Source organism: Lycium barbarum, chromosome 5 (genome assembly GCF_019175385.1).
Source record: "Lycium barbarum isolate Lr01 chromosome 5, ASM1917538v2, whole genome shotgun sequence".
NCBI classification, from domain to species: Eukaryota; Viridiplantae; Streptophyta; class Magnoliopsida; order Solanales; family Solanaceae; genus Lycium; species Lycium barbarum.
Window position 1 is genome coordinate 8,744,830 of NC_083341.1, and position 19,470 is coordinate 8,764,299.

Sequence of the window (19,470 nt, forward strand, 5' to 3'; positions counted from 1 at the left end):
ATTAACCCTGTTAATATATTTTTATATACTATGTGGCTATCATAAAGGAGTTAGCAGTTGATTTATTGAAGTAATGAATTGTTGATCCTCAATGATGCCCCAGTATACTTATATGCCATATTGGTATCATATAGGATTTATCTTAGAAGTATTTGTGTGTTTCTTAGTTTATTTCGAAGAATTTTTTATATTTTTCCATTTTGTATACAGGAGAAGAAGAAGGATGAATGTGCTTACATACAGGAGAAGAAGAAGGATGAATGTGCTTAATCTGGTGGGGCACATACAAATTTTGCTAATTTGGATATATATATATATATATATATATATATATAGATTTCAACCAAAATGTGGGTGATATTCTGGGTGGGGGGGGGGGGGGGGGGGAGGAGAAGGGGGTGATGACACTGTGAAGGATGGTGTTGACACTACGGGTGTTGGCAAGAAGATAGTTGGTGAAGAAATCGATTCTCAGAGTGGGTTTGTTTTTGTCTCTATGAGGGAGTCGTCTATTGCTCCCATCACACAGAATTACGACAAGAATAAAAAAAAGTGGAAATGAGCAGACAACTGAGCTGAAATTAGATCCTGCAAATTTGTTGGATGATGATTATTTTTCGCATTTGAGTGATTCTGGGATAGCAGCGATCATACAAGGTGCTAAAGTTGGTGCTGCTTCAGCAAGTAAAGTGACAGAAGATGACCGATGTACCAAAGATGCGTGTCCAGAGACCGTTACCACTGACGCAGTTGTAGATGATCAAGCTAGAGATGTTGTGTTACCTCATGGAGAAGGTGTTGTTGATAAGGGCGCAGATGCTGCTAATGAATCTGTTGTTTCCGCAGCGAGGGGAGATAATGTTGCGCAGCCTCATGTTTATCATGTGGCAGTGGAGGTTCCTGCCAAGTTAACGGAGGATGTTAAAGATTCTAAACTTGGTCCGTCTAGGGTACAAGGTGGCGTTAGTGATTCTAAAGAAGAAGCCCCTGCGTTTATAATTCTTCCAGGCACCTCCATAGTGGAGATAGGTGATGGGGAGACAACACCTTTAGTATCTCGGAGGGGTAGGCCAAGACGGCCAGCTATGGCAAAACAGTCACCATTTGTGGTTGGTTCTGGCCTTAGCGTTGTGGGTGAAACACCGCCGAAGCTTGTGAAAGGTAGGTCTCCGTTGATTCCGAGTATAACAACTCCTGTTGAATGCAGCTTTATACAAAAGTTCTTAGAGTTCGTTGATAAAGATATGATCACACGCCCGTATGTATTCAGTTCTTATTTCTGTTATGGTTGTTTGTTTTTTCATAGGTTGTGTTGTTTTGAAATTGGTAGTTTTGTATGTTGTTATAAGGGTATTGTTGATGTTTATACTGTCGATGATGACTATCTGGAGCTGGGGTTCAATTTTGAAGTTTCAACAATTCGTAGTAAGAGGTGGTTCCACACGTTAAACTATCCTGGCAGTCCAATATCATGTGATGTATGTGTATTGAATGTGTACTTTCTTTTTGACTCTATCACTTTGAATAAGTGGTTACTTATGCATTTTTGGTGTCATTTTTTTTTGCAGCATTTGGATGTTATATTCTATTACTTAAGGAAGAAGGCAAAGTATAGTTCAATGCCGATTAGGGTGACAACAACGAATATGTACTTCAATAACACGTTGAGAAATTTGTTTGCAAAGTTTGTGTCTAGTGGGGGAGTGGATCATTTGATAGATAAGTCGACCGACATTATGGAGTATATGTATGGTTTCCGTGTGTTTTTCGACACTCCATGGGCTGAGGTTGACTATGTGTTGTTTCCTATGCACCTGGGAACAAAGTGGCATTGGGTTTTGGGATGTCTGTCAATACATGATAGGTGTTTTTATCTATATGATTCGATGCGCAGTCCTCAATATGCTGCAGCTACTCAGAAGGCTATAGAGCCATATCGTGTGTTGTTGCCCCTTTTCTTGCAGACAATCGACTTTTATACGGTCAGAACTGATATTGCACTTGAAAATGGTCTTCGCCGGGGTCATTAGTTAAGCGATCCATTAGATGTGATATTGGTTGATAATCTGCCAAAATAAAGCAACACGTATGATTTTTATGCTTTCACATTTTTTCCTTTATTTATTTTACTTTACATATTGTAATGATATTTCTTTTTTATGCAGAGATTGTGGCCCCAATTCGCATAAACAATCTTGATCGTTGACCTTTACTGATAACGATAATAGAGACGGGGCTTAAATTTGAAGCTTATAGATTTTAGATTCTAATTCTTTTAAGGTATTAATTTTAAATTAATAGTATATAGTCACTGAATATTTAAGAAAACTACATAATTTAAATCAAAACTATTAGATTTGGTCAAATTCATAATCGGAATATTATTTGTATATATTCAGTGTATCTTTTTTGTTTTGCCACTATAAATAGTAGTGACAATCTTTGTTTCTTCTCACAAACCTCTCAGTCTATAATATATACTCGGCTTCTCCTCCTCCTACATTCCTAACCAAAACAAATTGTGTATTTTTCTCTATTCAAAGGACTTTATCCATTTCTTGTTTATCAAAAATATTGAACTATATGGAAAAGGCAAAGCAAGTTGTTGGTTCCTCTTCTTCTTCTTCATCGTTCACCAATGAACTCTTTGGTCCAAAAAAGCCCTCAAACTCGTCCCTCTTTGGTTCTGTTTTTGGTCCAAATTCCACGGTACGTACTAATATTGCCTCTTTATTTTTCCTTGCATGCATCTCTTCTACTTTAATTTTGTATTTCCTTTTAGGGAAAATGATCAAATTAACCTTTTTAATCCATATCGTTATTGTTAGCAAACCGTACGTTTTCTTTTATGCTCTTATCATTAACGGAGTTTTAACATAAAATGAGCGGATTCTACATGTCCAAATTCTTCAGAAAAATAAGTTTGAATTTGTCCATCAACTTTTAACTGCGTATAAGAATTTATCCATCATCTGTTGACTATAATTTCAATCATCCTGAGCTTTGTTAAAGGTTTAAGGGAAAAATGAGACTTTAAAATGTAAAAAGTTTCACATAGAGAAAGATTGTTCAAGTTCAAATAGTGCAAGGACAAATTTGACCGTTTTGTCTCCTTTTTATTTTCTCCTCTTCTTTTTTCATAATCTCATGATGTTTTTTCAGTTTTCTCACCGTTTTAAGATCAAGAATAATAATCTTTTCTTCCATGTTGTAAAACATCTTGATTGATTACAAACTTTGCTTTTGGAGAAGGAAAATTATCTTAAGATTAATTATATATTATTGTCCAATTAACACACTTTAAATTCTTAGCTTATTCAGTAAGCACGTAAAGAGATTCATCAGCAAAAGCTCAAGTTTATCCATTAGAATAACTAAAATCCTGGGGAAAAGGTGATTTAGAAAGAACAATTAATAGTGCAAACTTTGCTTCTAGGTCCCATTTTCACATGCATATATCCCCATTTGGACATTTTTCCTTAACTTGTTTTTTCTGTTTAATTTGTTAGCATCTAATAACAATCTATGATAGCATGCATGCTAGGTATATTACTATTGTTACCCGATTAGGTACCAATTAATGTTTATTAAGTTATTTAGCTGTGACTACTTAATAAATGTCATTTATACTATTAATACATAAAAATTAAATTCAATATTTTTAAGCACCGGACAAGATCTAATTGAGTGCTAGATATTCCTTTTCACTCATGACTTTAGGGACTTAGAAGGGATCCCATGCACTCAGGGGATAGAGGTTCATCAAGAATCCAAGATCAAGGGAACCATTATGGCAATACAAAATATGGAACTTCAGGTTTTTGAAAATGCATTTATATTTTACCACTTATAAATTTAACAACAATATGTTGCTTATTAAATTTGTAAATATTCTTCCTCAGAGTTGCTCTTTTATTTGATGTTCTTATGCTGAATTCAAATTAATTTGTTTGACCAATTTACAGATAATGGATCTAACAGAAGCAGGGGAGACAATACTAAGGACAAGACTTTAATGTATCAATATGAAAAAGTAGAAGCTCCATGTAATTTAAGCTCATCCATCTACTATGGTGGCCAAGATGTTTATCCTCCAACTACCCAGACCAGTGGCTCCCTGAATAATATTGTAAGTATAGGCACTTTTTTTTTTTCCTCTAGCATCTCGTATTGATATATAATATAATTAAGTAATTAAAAGTGTGTTTGCTTTAATATTTTGAACTTTAAAATGAGATGATCCCCCATTGAATACGGTTATAATCAGAGTACACTAGAAAGTTTGGGTTCACATCTCACCTCCACAAAAAAAATCAATGAATATTCACGTGTTTTATCCATAAAAGAATAAGAGGTCTACACTATTGGGAGGCGTGTAATAATACAATCAAATAAATAAAGTGTAGTATCTTAAAAATCAAAATAGTTAATAGAAGGGCGGATCTACACGTAAGTTACGGGTTCAGCAGATCTGATAGTTTTAGTTCAAATCGATATTCCTGCTAAAAAAATCACTTATATGCATAAATAATCAATCCGGAACACAGTAAGCAAAACAAAGTATGGTCAAGTCTTTATAAATTTAAAATCCTGAATACAATTAATTAATGTTTTTTGAGTAGATAATAATCGTTTTCTTTTTTCCATTTTATAAATTTAGTATATTTTTGGTTACTTGATCAGGTCAAGAAAGATGGGAGGGACGATGGTTCAAACTCTGCTTCAAGAGGAAATTGGTGGGAGGGTACGTATGATGATAATATATTATTATTTTTATAATAAAGTATATTGCTTTGATTTAAAGGTGCTGTCTCTTTGTTTCTGCAGGATCACTTTACTACTAATAAGGCCTTGCCTTTGCCTATATAAATTTCTTCTCTACATATGATTTTCTGAGTTTGTTTTTGTTTTATATTTATTTTTGTTTTTGTATTTTTCTGTTTTTATTTCTTCTCTTTTAATCGTAATTGATTTCTTTTTTTTTATTATTTTATTTATTGTTCGAAATCAGGAGTTAAGAGAAAGCATTTTTGACCAGCAAGGAGTGGAAGATGTTACATTGCAGTCTCTTTTTTTTTTCTTTTTTTTTCTTTTTTCCTTTTTCAGCTTGTACATCAGTATATGAGTTCCTCTTTGTATAGTTGCTGAACTTCTCTTGTGTAATGTATTTATCAAATCCAAATCCAACTAATTATCCTAACACTTATCAGATTGTTGCAACCTCTAATTCTCTTTGGAATATTATATCTGAACTTCATTAACTTGGGCCTGGGTCAAACTTCCGAGATGGGCTTCGGTCAACATATATAGTGGTCAATCTATAACTAATAATTCTACGGAAAAGGGCCAAAATTACCTCTGAACTTTGGGAAAATAGATCATTCATACCCTTCGTTATACTATAGGGCCAATTATATCCTTACCGTTATACTATAGGGCCAATTATACCCTTATGTTAAACGGCCTGCCAAGTGGCATCATCCTAGATGCCCAGCTCATTTTTTACCCACCAACTTAACCCAACCCGACGCAGATATAATTTTGTCACCCAACCCTTTTTCTTTTTCTTACTGTCTTCTTCTTTCTCCATGCCCAACTCCTCCATGTCCACTATCTCCGATCCCTCACCCCCAGCTCCTCCATGTCATTCTCCTTTTTTTTTTTGGCCCCGTAGTATAACAAAGGGTATGAATAATCTATTTCCCAAAGTTCAGGGGTAATTTTGGCTCTTTTCCATAGTTCTAAGGGAACTAGATGGCCTATGCCCGTGTTGCGCATGGGCCCAACACTTTAGATTATAGTGCATTTATGTGTATGTAGTTGTTTTTGAATAGTGATAATATATATATATATATATATATAAAGAGTATATATTATGTTCAAAACACGATTAATATAATATTGTAGTTTGTGTTCCGTATCTAAAATTTTATTATATTAAAGTTCGCTATGAACACAAAATCGGCAAATTTATTAATATTTTTTAAAAGAGAAGACTTGATTAAAAGGAAACTATTTTCTTCTCTTTGAGATAAAACAATAGTAATATTTAAGCATCAGTTGATACTTTCAATTTTAATTTGATTAATTTAAAGGTTGTAAAATACTTATTATTTTTTATCAAATTTTGATTTGGACAATTCTAATTCAAATTATTAAATTAATTTTACATGTTTAAAATGAAACAAAGTAGAAATTGATTTTTTATTTAAACAAAGAAATACTATTTTTTAATTTTTAGTAAATATTCTCGGTTTAGCTCATTTTACTTGTCATGTTGTCTTTTGCATGGTTTTTTAAGAAAACGTCGATTAGAATTATAATTTGACTAATTTACCTTATTCATTATTTGATCTGTATTTGATATTTTTTTTTACGACATTAATTTCTTTTCACATTTATTAGAGTAAGAATAAAAATTAAAAAGTAATTAAATTCTATCTTATTTTAAAATATAAATGTTTTAAGTATATTTATTTTAGTAAACATAACAAATAAATGACATGGCGGAATAGCAAATACAACAGTTTAATATCTAGATTAGATCTCAGTCTAATATAAAAAAAGAAAGAAAATTGTATGGTTTGACTACTTAACCTTTTGAAGAAAAGCAATTTCATGGATTGACACGCACGTGGTAATGAATTCATTATTATTGACTTAATGAGATACATTGGAAATTACATAAATATTGTTTGATTTTTTAATAGGGGTGCACTTTTTTTTTGACATTATTAATTTGCACTATTTAAAAAAAAAAATATATATATATATATATATATATATATATACTATGTTCAAAACATGATTAATATAACATTGTAGTTTGTACTCCGCATCTAAAACTTCATTATATTAATGTTTACTACGAATACAAAGTCTGCACTTTTTTTTTGACATTTTTTTTTTAATATGGGGTTCACTTTTTTTTTTTTTGATATTATTTGATTTTGTTAATATGGGATCCACTTTTTTTTTTATATTGCTTGATGTCGTTTAGTATGGGGCCCACCCTTTATGGGGTACACTTTTTTTTTTGACATTATTAGTTTGTACTATTTTTATGCATATAATATATATACATATACTATGTTCAAAACACGATTACTATAACATTGTAGTTTGTGCTCCGTATCTAAAACTTTATTATATTAGTGTTTGCTACAAATATAAAGTCTGCACTTTTTTTTTTTAACATTATATTTTTTTAATATGGGGTTCACTTTTTTTTTTATATTGCTTGATTTTGATAATATGAGGTCCATTTGTTTTTCCCATGAGTTTGGAGATGGTGAGTTCCATTTTTTTTATTGCTCGGTGTTATTTAGTATGCCCCCCCCCCCCCCCCCCCCTTTCTTTTTAAGGGACAACGGACGACGAAGCATGGGTTTAAACCCATGCTTTATATAGTTTTTTTTTTATATTGCTTGGTGTTGTTTAGTATGGGGCCCACCCTTTTGGACATTATTAGTTTGCACTATTTTTATGCATATAATATATATATATATATATATATATATATATATATATATATATATATATATATATATATATATACATACTATGTTCAAAACACGATTAATATAACATTATAGTTCGTGCTCCGTATCTAAAACTTTATTATATTAGTGTTTGCTATGAATATAAAGTCTGCACTTTTTTTTTTTTACATTGTTTATTTTTTTAATATGGGATTCACTTTTTTTTTTTTATATTGCTTGATTTTGTCAATATGGGATACTATGTTCAAAAACACGATTAATATAATATTGTAGTTTGTGCTCCGTATCTAAAACTTTATTATATTAGTGTTTGCTACGAATACAAAGTCTGCACTCTTTTTTTAACATTGTTTGTTTTTTAATATGGGATTCACTTTTTTTTTAATATTGCTTGATTTTGTTAATATGGGATCCACTTTTTTTTTTTCCTGTGAGTTTGGATGTGGTGAGTTTCACTTTTTTTTCTTCTTTTTTTTTTTATTACTGGTTGGTGTTTAATATGGGGCCCACAATTTTTAAAAAATTGGAAAACAGATATATATATATATATATATATATATAAGTATTTTAAGTATGTTGTTGTACAATAATTTCATTTGCTCCCACTAATGGGTTGATACGCATGTGGCAATAAATCCATCATTATTGATTTAATTGTTTGATTTTCTAAGCATTTTTGTATTTTAAGTGTGTTGCTGTACAATAATTTCATTTGCTCCCCCTAATGGGTTGATACGCATGTGGCAATGAATCCATCATTATTGATTTAATTGTTTGATTTTCTAAGCACTTTTTTTAACATTGTTTGTTTTTTAATATGGGATTCACTTTTTTTTTTTTAATATTGCTTGATTTTGTTAATATGGGATCCACTTTTTTTTTTCCCGTGAGTTTGGATGTGGTGGGTTCCATTTTTTTTCTTCTCTTTTTATTTTTTTTATTTTTTATTACTGGTTGGTGTTTAATATGGGCCCACAATTTTTTTTTTGAAATATTAGTAGTTGTTTAAAATATGTGGGCCATAATTTTTTTTTAAATATAAATATTAGTAGTTGTTTTTAAATATTAGTAGTTATTTAAAATATGTGTGCTCACATTTTTTTTTAAATATTAGTAGTTGTTTAAAATATATGGGCCCATAATGTTTTTTTGGGCCCACAAATGGACGACGAAACCTGATGACGAAGAAGTGAGGAAACTCACTCTTCTAAATAGTTAGAACATTGAGAGACTCCATCGCCAATATTAATGAAATAATATCTTGTTCCATTAATATTCCAACCGGAAAATTGAATCTCACGCTAAAGTTGTACATGTGTTTGGTGTGACAGAAGTTAGAATTTGCATAAAAATAATATTTTTGGTCGAATTCTTCTTCTTCTTTTTTTTTTCTATGAAAATAATACTTTTTACGAAATTCATATTTATAGTAACTCATAGTACTACTTACACCCATTTTATTTATCATATTTTTTTTCGCACAATCCCTTGAGAAAACGTTAACTAAAAGATAATTCGACTAAGTTACCCGATAATTCGACTAAGTTACCCTTATTTATTCTTTGATATCAACTTATGCCTCATTTGTTTGCACTTAACGGAGGTCTGAATCTGAATGGTTCAAACCTTAGACCATTAAGTGCATTTGTTCACATTAAGATCTAAGCACTTATTAGGTCTGAATAGGTTTTAATCATTAAGATCTTGAACCAAGTCTTAATATCATTAAGAGGTATTTTTATATTGATAATTTTTACCACCAGCTGCACCCTCACCCCTCCACCTCAACCCCACCATCCACCTTCAACTCCACCTACACCCCACCCCCACTCCCCACTACCCACTCCCTACCACCCCCACACCCACTCCCCGCTCCACCCCACCCGAAACTACTCACCCACACCCACCCACCAGTACAAAGCATCTCCAATTACTAGCGAAAATAAATATTTCATTTTATTATCAAATAATATTTTATTTTATTTTATTAAATTTGTATTTATTTTTTAATATTTAATTGCTTTTTTTATTATAATACTACTTAATATTCCTACTATATATTCCTTTCACTAAATTAATCTCTCTCCACATTTATTAGGCTTGAGTATTTTGGACTAATTATTTTTAGTAATCATTACAAATAAAATAGACGAAAGGGAGTATCAGCTTTCAAAATATAACAACAAAATCCTTACAAAACACGTATAACCTCAAACAACCAAAATGGAGATCTTCCTTTCTTCTCATTATTCGTATTTTCTCTTTCCGCAAACCCTACCCGTCGTTGTCCCTATCGCAACCCCGTTCACCGTTGTCGGAGTTTTGCCTGTTAATTTTGGCGCTATCTGCTGGAGTACGTTGCTGCTTTCTATACGTTGTTGGTGCTTCTTCCACGGAGTTTCGGTGATGTTCCTTGCTGTTGCTTCTTTGTCGAAGTGCTACCGGAGTTCTCCCCTATGGCTTCCTCACTTCATGTACACTTGCATAGTTGTATGTCACTGTATATCATTGCATAGTATGTGTGTTGCACTATACCTGACATACACGTGTGACATGCACAATATATCACTATACATTTATATACATAGGATATATACTTGACATACACTATATATTAGTACTTATATTTCACCGTACGTATATCATTGTATGTCATGTGTATATCACTATTGTCGTAGGAAAGATACTTGACATACAGTTTTATATACATTTGACATATGCACGCGACATACATACAACATATACACACGACATATAGTCATTCCACAACAAGAAACTACCGTAACCATATCTCATTCTATCATAATAGTGCGAAAAATATTTTCATAGAAAAAAGAAAGAAGAAGAAAAATTCGACCAATCTCTCAAATAGCATATTTCAGATTTGGGAGCAAACCTAGACGGCTAGAAGCTTCGGAAGTCCACAATGGTAAAGAAAGTAAATATTACTCACTCCTGTTCAAAATAAGTATTCGCTAAGCCTTTTGCACATTTCTTAAGAAAATGCTAATTCCTAAAAATAAATAGGTACTTTGATTGAACCATCCTCAATTAAATACAGTCAGACCTCTCTATAACAGTTTCCGCAAATAACAGCACCTCTCTATAATAGCCAAGTTTTTTTCAAAATCGATTTTTTATGTTATATTTTACTTTTTTATAATAACATTTTACCTATAACGACAACAACCAATTTTATAACAGTACGCTCTTTGTTAAATTACCCCCCATATAACAACTATCTTTGTTTTTTTTTTGTAATATAATAATTAACCATTTTTATAAAAATAGAATATCGATGATTACCAATAATAAGTGTAGATATTTGACCAAATGTTTGATCCTTTAATACACTATTTATGGCAACGAATATCATCTGAATAAATATATTTTCATCATTAAAAGATTTTTTTAATGTGGTTAAGCTTAGAATTTGGCAATTTAAAATGAAAAATTAAATTTTATGCATTTCTTTTGCCTATAACAGCTAAATATTATTTAAATGTCAATGTTGTTATAGGTGTATAACAACCATTCTCTATAACAACCAAAAAACTCCGGACCCAACGATGTTGTTATGGCTAGAGAGGTTTGAATGTACTAACTAATTAGTATAGCTTATTGATTACATAAAAACTCAATTATCTAAATAGGGTAAATTTGGAATAAAATAACTAACTCCTCCTTGATTATGTAAGTTGACATTTATTTGAATCAAAATAAAAAGTCTAAGTAGACCCTACTACCTACTATGCACTGGATTCAAATAACTCTACTTTTAATAAGTAGATCGGAAAAGGTCCAAAAATATCCCTAACGTATGGGAAATGGCTCACAAATACCCTCCATCCATCTATTGGTCAAAAAAATACCCCTCCATCCACCTATTTGGTCCAAGAATACCCCTCAAACGAAAAAAAAAAATTATTTTCCTATTTCGTTTTTATATAAATGAAATACAAAAAGGATATAAATATTTATCCTATTTCATTGGTATATGAAATATATATATATATATATATATATATATATGTATGTATGTATGTATGTATTCCTATTTCGTTTTTATATAAACGAAATGAAAATAAAATTATTTTCCTATTTTTTTTATATAAACGAAATACAAAAATACAAAAAAAAAAAATCATATTTAGTTTTTTAATAAACGAAATACAATTTTTTTTTTACTATTTCGTAGATATACCAACGAAATGCAAATATATATATATATATATATATATATATATATATATATATATATATATATATATATATATATATATATATATATATATTTTCCAATTTCGTTTTTATATGAATGAAATTAAAAAAAAATTATCCTATTTCGTTTTTTAATACACGAAATGCAAAAATAAATAAATTATAATTTCCTATTTCGTTTTTTTATTCACGAAATGCAAAAAAAAAAAAAAAAAAAAAAAAAACATATTTCGTTGATTAATTCACGAAATGCAAAAAAAAAAAAAAGAATCAGTTTCGTTCATATTTGTTGATTAATTCACGAAATACAAAAAAAAAACAAAATATTTGTTGCATTTTTTCTTGATTAACTGACGAAATGCAAACAAAAATATATGTGTCCAAAAAAATTTTTAGATTAAATGGGTGGGGTTTAATTTTTAAATTAAATAATATATGTGTCCAATCAAAACAAGCCACATGGCATTTTAAAATTGAAAAAATACCATCAAAATTAGGGTGTTAGTTTGAGGGGTATTCTTGAGCAAAAAAAAATAGGTTGGGGGTATTTTTGGACCAAATAGGTGGATGGAGGGTATTTTTGGATCAATAGATGGATGGAGGGTATTTGTGAGCCACTTCCCATACGTTAGGGGTATTTTTGGACCTTTTCTGTAAGTAGATTGGTTATGACGTTTTAGATTTAATTTCAATCCAAACCTTAAAGATTTTTTTTTTTTTTGACAATAATAGACCCTTGCTATTTTATCGGACGAAGAATGCTCAGAAACATATGGCTGAACCTAAACTTCAATTATATTGGTTTGCTGGAACTTTTGAATTTCGATGCGGGAAGTCTTCATTGCAGCGAGTCTAACCAGTCATTTAACGGAGTATATACCATTAATAGATGTGAATGAACAGTGGCGAAGCTAGAATTTTATTAAGAGGTGTTAAAATATAAAAAAGTAGACATACGAAAAAAATTAAGAGGATTCAACACATAACATATATACAACATACGCAATGTAATCCCACAGAGAGGGTTATGGACATAATATATATACATAAAAAGAATTATTTACCTATTTAGACAGTGTAATTTTTCAGTGAAGGGGTGTCAGTTGACACTTCTTGAATACATGTGGATCTGCCACCGGATGTGGGAGGGACATAGAAAAGGGGGAAAATGGGCAGGGATAAAATTTACAAAAATCGGAGCCTAAAATCAAGGATTGCTTATTCTCTTAAGTGTATGTCTTAAAAATTATTGTTATACTAAATGTTGGATAATCATTTGAAAGTGCCGATAAATATGTACTTAATTGAGGGTCCTATAACGTTAAAGTCTCTAAAATATATGAATTGCTTATCCAATGTTCGGTGTACTAATTTCACTTCGAATATAATTAGTACCTAGACCAATGTGGTGTAAGCAATACCATGATTTACATGGATATAGCATTCAAAATGGAACAAAATTACCTCAAAACCTTTTCCAAGCCCTTATACAATTTAATGACCAAGACAAATATATCTACTCAAAACAAATGAGTAGACTTTTTTTGAAAGTCACGTGGTATCTTTTTAATTAAAAAATAAACTAAATGATTTTAAAAAAAAAATTCATCAGCAAAAAGAGTTTATTTGCACCATTTTGTAACGGTAGGGGTATATTTACACCACTTTTATAACGGAGGGTATATCTGCTCTAAATCGCAAAGTTGAGGAATATACATGCACCTTTGCCCAAAAAATAACCCTACATTAACCATTATATTCCTGCTTTATTAATTTCAATATTACAAGTAGCTCATATCGTTGGTCTTGTGGGACTGGCCTTCTGATAGAAGTGTAGAACCTAGTCTTTGTACATACATTCAGATAATCAAGGCAGAATAAATGTTCCATGTTAAAGTCCGTGGGCTAATATATTGTCAAAGGTACGTTAAAGCATCTTTGTTGCATGTTCTCATAGGCTCTTACAGCATCAAGATTCCGAACACTAATTCTTTATAGTATAACTAGATAATATTTGTAGTGATCTACAAATATAATTGTGGAATAATATAATCGTAAAGATTGAAGGCCATAATCTGTTATCTACATGATATATCACAATTCTCACGTGATATATGGTACAATTGAGACCCTTTGAATTCTGGATGGATAATAAAGTAACTTAATGTTAAAGCAGGCTGGTTCAGCTTGTAGTAGTTCTTTATTTTTTTTATTTTATTTTTTAATTTATGGACGTTGGCATTGCATGAGCCTGATCGGCCAAAAGGCACAATCAAGTCTAAAATGAGCACGCTCGTCGTATTCGATTATTTATTTGTTCACTCTTTTGGTTTTCGAATAAAAACCTGTAATGTTTGTTATTTTCTTTATACATGGAAAATTGAAGAATATTATTTGAAAATAAAAATTATTTTCTTCAAAGTTTACATAAATTATGATCGTTATTTCCTAAGCTCCTTCCTTGTTGGATAACTGCAGATTAGAGCGGGTTTTAGTACTTTTGGATGAAAACCCAATAAGTATTGTCAAAGCCCAAAACCAGATCGGATCAGGCTGAAGATGAAAAACAAAAGAAAAACAAAGATTAATAATGAGTTTGATAAATACTTTTCTGCTAGAGATGACTTAAATGTCTTTGAAACTATTTACACAAATAAAAAAGTACTTGTACACGAAAAATAACGAATAACAAAATTGAAATGAAAAGGATAAGAGATCTTGTTTTGAGAAGATATTTCCTTGATTAAAAATAAAATTCGATAAAATAATACAAAAGTTTGGTCAAATTAAAGATGCTTATAAGTTAAGAAAATATTAAGTTGGGGGGTGACGAAAATATTCGGCTAATTTGGGATATGGCACATAAGCACTTAGCACATTTTTATATTCATCTAAATCGTACATAATAAAATAAAAAAGTACTTACAAAATAATTTGATCAACTCAAAAGCTTGTAGACTCACCTTCTAAGCCTAGTAACATATGAAATACTCAGTTGTAATTTTATTAATTTATCCACTAGAAACAATTTTTTTAGTTTGGTTCAATCTTTCTTTTACTTTGATAGAAATACCGCCCATCACTTTAACTTTAATAATGAACTTGACCCTTGTTTCTTGAAAAAAAAAATGAGATTAACACTTTGCGCCGATTCTTATAGATGACTTCAACCAAATTCAAGACCAAAAGACAAAGTAAATAAATTAAGATATAAAGTGCGGAATCAGAAGATATGAAGATATAATTAAAAGTTATCATTATCAGCTAGCATTTGAGGATTTTTTTTCCTCCAAAATTTCTTGTATTAGGCTTTGTCAAAAGTTCCAAGCATTACTCTTTGTGGAATAATTGACTTCTGAAATTCTTTTAAGCTAACGATAAGAAAGTGAAAGAGAGTATCCAAATGGTATTATTTTAATAGCCTAATCCTAAACTCAAGCTAAAACATGAGTTTGCATTCTATGTACTAGTGGTTTTAAAAAGAATTTTGCAAGCTCAGATATGAATGATTTGGGATCCGTTGAATTTAAACCATATAAAGCATAAAAGTCTTTTTCCTCCCACTTGATTAGAAGAGTAAAGACAGGAAGTTAATTAATTGTTCCTTCTCGACTAACCGATGGAAAAGTCCTTACACAAGCACAAAAATGAAGTAGACCCGATAAAAACCCGAATAGGAAAGGTAGTCTCTCTAGACTCAAGCGATCAGCTCGATGAGTTACTTGACTTCTTTATGTGGAAGTGGCAAAGAGATAGCAAGGCTTAAAAATCAAGCAAGCAACTATTACAAAATTTTAGTACCACTATAGAATAGACCTTCAGACTTATGGATTAATTGATTGAATAGCCGAAATCCAATTTAGAATAAGTGATAAATAACACATGATATAAAAACTTAAATTTTATATTATAAATAGCACATGGGATAATCTATAATAGCAGATCTTCCTTAATATTACATATTCTCTTATAGGATCTAAAAGAATGGTATCGTCCCTTATAAAATTTGCTCATTTTGTCGTTTCCTTGAATTATCCTTATAATCCTAATCTAATCCATTAGATGCTTGGAAAGAATATCCGTTTATCTTGCTTTATCTCAATTTGTGATCATTCTCTCGTAGTTCAGTCATATTGCCTGAAACCTTATCTCAGTTTTGTCTTATAGTGTCCAGCCTATTTTTAACACGCCCCTCACATGAGCGCCCAATTATTTTTTCGCAAAAGGCTCAAATATGCAATTATCGGAAATAACTTATTTATGCTATCGACGTTATAGACCATGGTTACCAGCTTACATCTCTCTCTCTCTCTCTCTCTCTCTCTCTCTCTCTCTCTCTCTCTCTCTCTAAGAAAACCCAACGGTCTTCTTCCCATCCCCCACCCCCCTCGCTCACCCCCACCCCCACCCCCACCCCTACCCCCAACTCCGGCCAGCAACCTCCAGGTAAGTTGTCTCTCTCCTAGGCTTTGTGACAGCCCTATACCCACCCCCACCCCTCTTCTTCTCCTATTTTCTTTCTCCTCTCTCCTTCATTCTCTCTGGTGTTCCCCGCTCCTTTTTTCGCCCCTTGGGGCCCGCGAATCCGGATCCGACAGATTCGAGTTTTCCGGCGTGAACAGTACTTCCGGCGTGACCAGGTTCTGTCTAACTGGAGTTACCTCCGGCTGCCTTTTTTAAAAAAAAAAAAAAAAAAAAAATCTCTGTCTTTTATCCTTGCAGCTAATTTACATTCTTGCATTACTTATATCGTTCTAGTCGTAATAGTTACACTTTCATCTAGATTATTGCTAACTTGTGTTTTAGTATTGATTCTTGCCTGTTTGAGTAGTTTATATTTGCTTTACTGGCTATGGTAGACGATGGTGGACTAGGGTCATGTTCTCGGACGGGGTTGAGGGTTGGAGGGGGTAGGTGGGTTAAGGGAGTCTCTAGTCTGCGAGTAGGGTCTTGGAATATTGGGACTTTAATGGGGAAGTCCATCGAACTAGTTAAGATTCTTAAGAAGATGAGGATTAATATAGCTTGTGTCCAGGAGACTAAATGGGTAGGATCCAGGGCTAAAGATGTGGACGAGTATAAGTTATGGTTCTCGGGTAGGTCGAGGGATAGGAATGGGGTAGGCATTTTAGTAGATAATGACTTAAGAGACTAGATGGTAGGGGTTAAGAGGGTCAGTGATAGGTTGATGACGATTAAGCTGGTCGTTGGAGGGTTTATTTTGCACATTATTAGTGCTTACGCGCCGCAAGCGGGCTTGGGTGAAGAGGAGAAAAGGCGTTTTTGGGAGGATTTAGACGAGATGATGGGAGGTAAACCGCCCACTGAGAAGCTATTCATCGGAGGAGATTTCAATGGGCACATTGGGTCAATTTCGAGGGGATATGACGATGTGCATAGAGGTTATGGTTTCGGGGACAGGAACGGAGGAGGAGTTGCTCTGTTGGTGTAAAATCTCGTAAATTCGAGTTAGGTGTGAATGTATGAAAACTAGTAATAAGATTATATTTTAGCTATATTAATCCATTTGAGATGAGTGTGGGTGATAAACAGTCATTTTGAAGTCAACCCAAATAGTGAAGTTCTTAAGGTCTTCTAAATTCGTCTAAGTCTGAGACATTCTTCACGTATGGCCATTTTTCGTATATTTTCGTTGAGAATTTGGGAAAACTTCCTTAATTAAAGTTGTAGGTCTTCGAAAGAGATTTCCAACGATAGGTTTCCCAGCTATAACAGATCTTTGTGCTAGGAGTTATGCCCATTTTACTGAGCATCATCTGTGAAGTGCGAAAATTAGGTGTACGCGGCGCCCCAGAGGCGCCGGCCGAAGCCAAATTTCCAGCAAACTCAAAATTTTGATGCCATTGAAATGGATACACTGTGTGCGCTGCCCTGGGCTGACGCCCCAGGAGATGCACCACGCCATTTTACGCCTGAAACGATTTTTGCCGAATTTTATAAAGGCCTAACTTCGTTATATTCATTCCCACTTCGTTTTGGCCGACCTTTTGAGAGTAAACAACCCTAGGGTTTCCCCAAAACATATAAGGTGAGTTCTTGATCAATTCCCACCATTACTTCATCAATCCAACATCAAATTAAAGCTAGTTCATCTTCCAAAAACCCTAGATTCTTGAATCCCAAGAAAGAGAAGCAGACAGGGACGTTTGGAGACTTTAGTATTCCTTCATTAAGGTATGATCCTTGACTTTTCTGATGTTATTGAAAGGGTTTAGACTAGTATAGGTTATCCTATGGGATTAGAATCCATGATTGATTCATGAAGTGTTCAAGAACACGTTCTAGTCATGAAAACCCTAGCTTTCGTTGGTAAGAACGGTTTATGGGTGGAAATAGGTTAGAGTTCTAACCTCTCTTATCTAAACATATTGTAGAATAATTCTTGGATTGTGGGAAGTACGCTTGAGCAGGGAATTAAGGTATGTCTTTTTTAAAAATCATTTTTGACTATAAAGGTGATTTGTATGTCTTTTTTGAACATACTCTTTCGGTCGGTTTTTATGAACTCTTTGGTTGTGATTTGTATGTCTCTTTTAAGGCTCTTCATTGAATAAAAAGGTGAACTTTTCATGAATTGAAACTCTATTTCTTGCTTTAATTATGGTTAATGTGTGTGAGGGGACAAGCCCACATTAAACCTAGTTTGTATAATACTCTAAGTACATATATAAGTTATAAACGTTTTTCCTCTATAAGAGGTAATCAATAATAATGGCTAAGGATTGGTATTAATGTTTTCATGATGAATTATGACATTGAAATCTTGGTCAAAGAAGTGTAAACGTTTTCAAGACATTCTTTGAAATGATTTATCTTTACGATATGGCATGATGAACCTTAATGGTAAATGGTAATGTGACTACCTTGAGATGAATTGTAATTCGGCTTTTATGCTATGAACTTAGTTGATGTGATTTTGCCTAGCCATTCGGGAGGATGAGTGTTGACACCTAATTTTGGCTCGACGTGCTTAAAATTAACGTTTTGGGGGGTCCTGATTCGTTAAAGAGCACGAAATACATTTTTTACACATTTTTTCAACAATTTATTGATGATTATCCTTATTTTAGGAATTTTCTCAATTTATTGTCATTTTTTCAAGAATCATTATTTTGCACATGTACAGCGTAATACTACCATTTTTTTTTGTGCAATTAATAATTGCTTTCTTAATTTTATAGCAATACATTTTCATATCATAGACATTAATGTTTATATTTTATACTTGCGTTATTATTTATACATGTATTAATTAACTATATTTTAGTACAGTCTGACAGTGCAGAGAAAATCGGAGTAACTAATTTTTTAACGCAGAGTAAAATCCGATCAAGTCAAGGTTTCATCATTTTTTTTAAAAAAAGGGATTAAGGTAAGCATTGAGGAGACAAAAGGGTGCAATCTTCTATTCTTTGGACAAAAAAGGGGCCATTTTGCATTATAAGAAAAGGGAGGGGTATTCATCTTCTACATAATACACACACAAAAACACTCAGATTGCAAAACCTAATAAAAACATTTCCCATCTCCCTCCACTCTCCAGCCGCCATCTCCCGCACACCACCACTCCACTGAACCCACAGCCGACCACCACCGTCTCCACAACCAGCCACGCTCCACCAGCCCACTACGCCCTCCATTCTCTAACGCCCCGCTGCCCCACTTCGTCTCGTTCTCTCTCTCTTCCCGTCGCCGCCAACAACCACCACTGTCCTCTCTCCACCGC

The 19,470-nt window shown here is 32.6% G+C and overlaps 1 protein-coding gene across 2 annotated transcripts; it reads left to right on the plus strand.

The window, feature by feature from the left end:
• The first annotated feature begins 2,472 nt into the window (after window positions 1-2,472).
• LOC132642261 (uncharacterized) lies at window positions 2,473-5,658 on the plus strand. 2 transcript variants are annotated; one of them, XM_060359514.1, is made up of 5 exons: window positions 2,473-2,709; window positions 3,721-3,817; window positions 3,966-4,129; window positions 4,684-4,744; window positions 4,828-5,658. In XM_060359514.1, the coding sequence occupies exons 1-5, from the start codon at window positions 2,584-2,586 to the stop codon at window positions 4,842-4,844; spliced, it is 465 nt and encodes a 154-aa protein (XP_060215497.1). In that variant the 5' UTR covers window positions 2,473-2,583; the 3' UTR covers window positions 4,845-5,658. The 2 variants fall into 2 exon arrangements, with proteins under 2 accessions (XP_060215497.1, XP_060215496.1); XM_060359513.1 differs by having other exon boundaries at window positions 4,684-5,658.
• The last annotated feature ends 13,812 nt before the right edge of the window (window positions 5,659-19,470 follow it).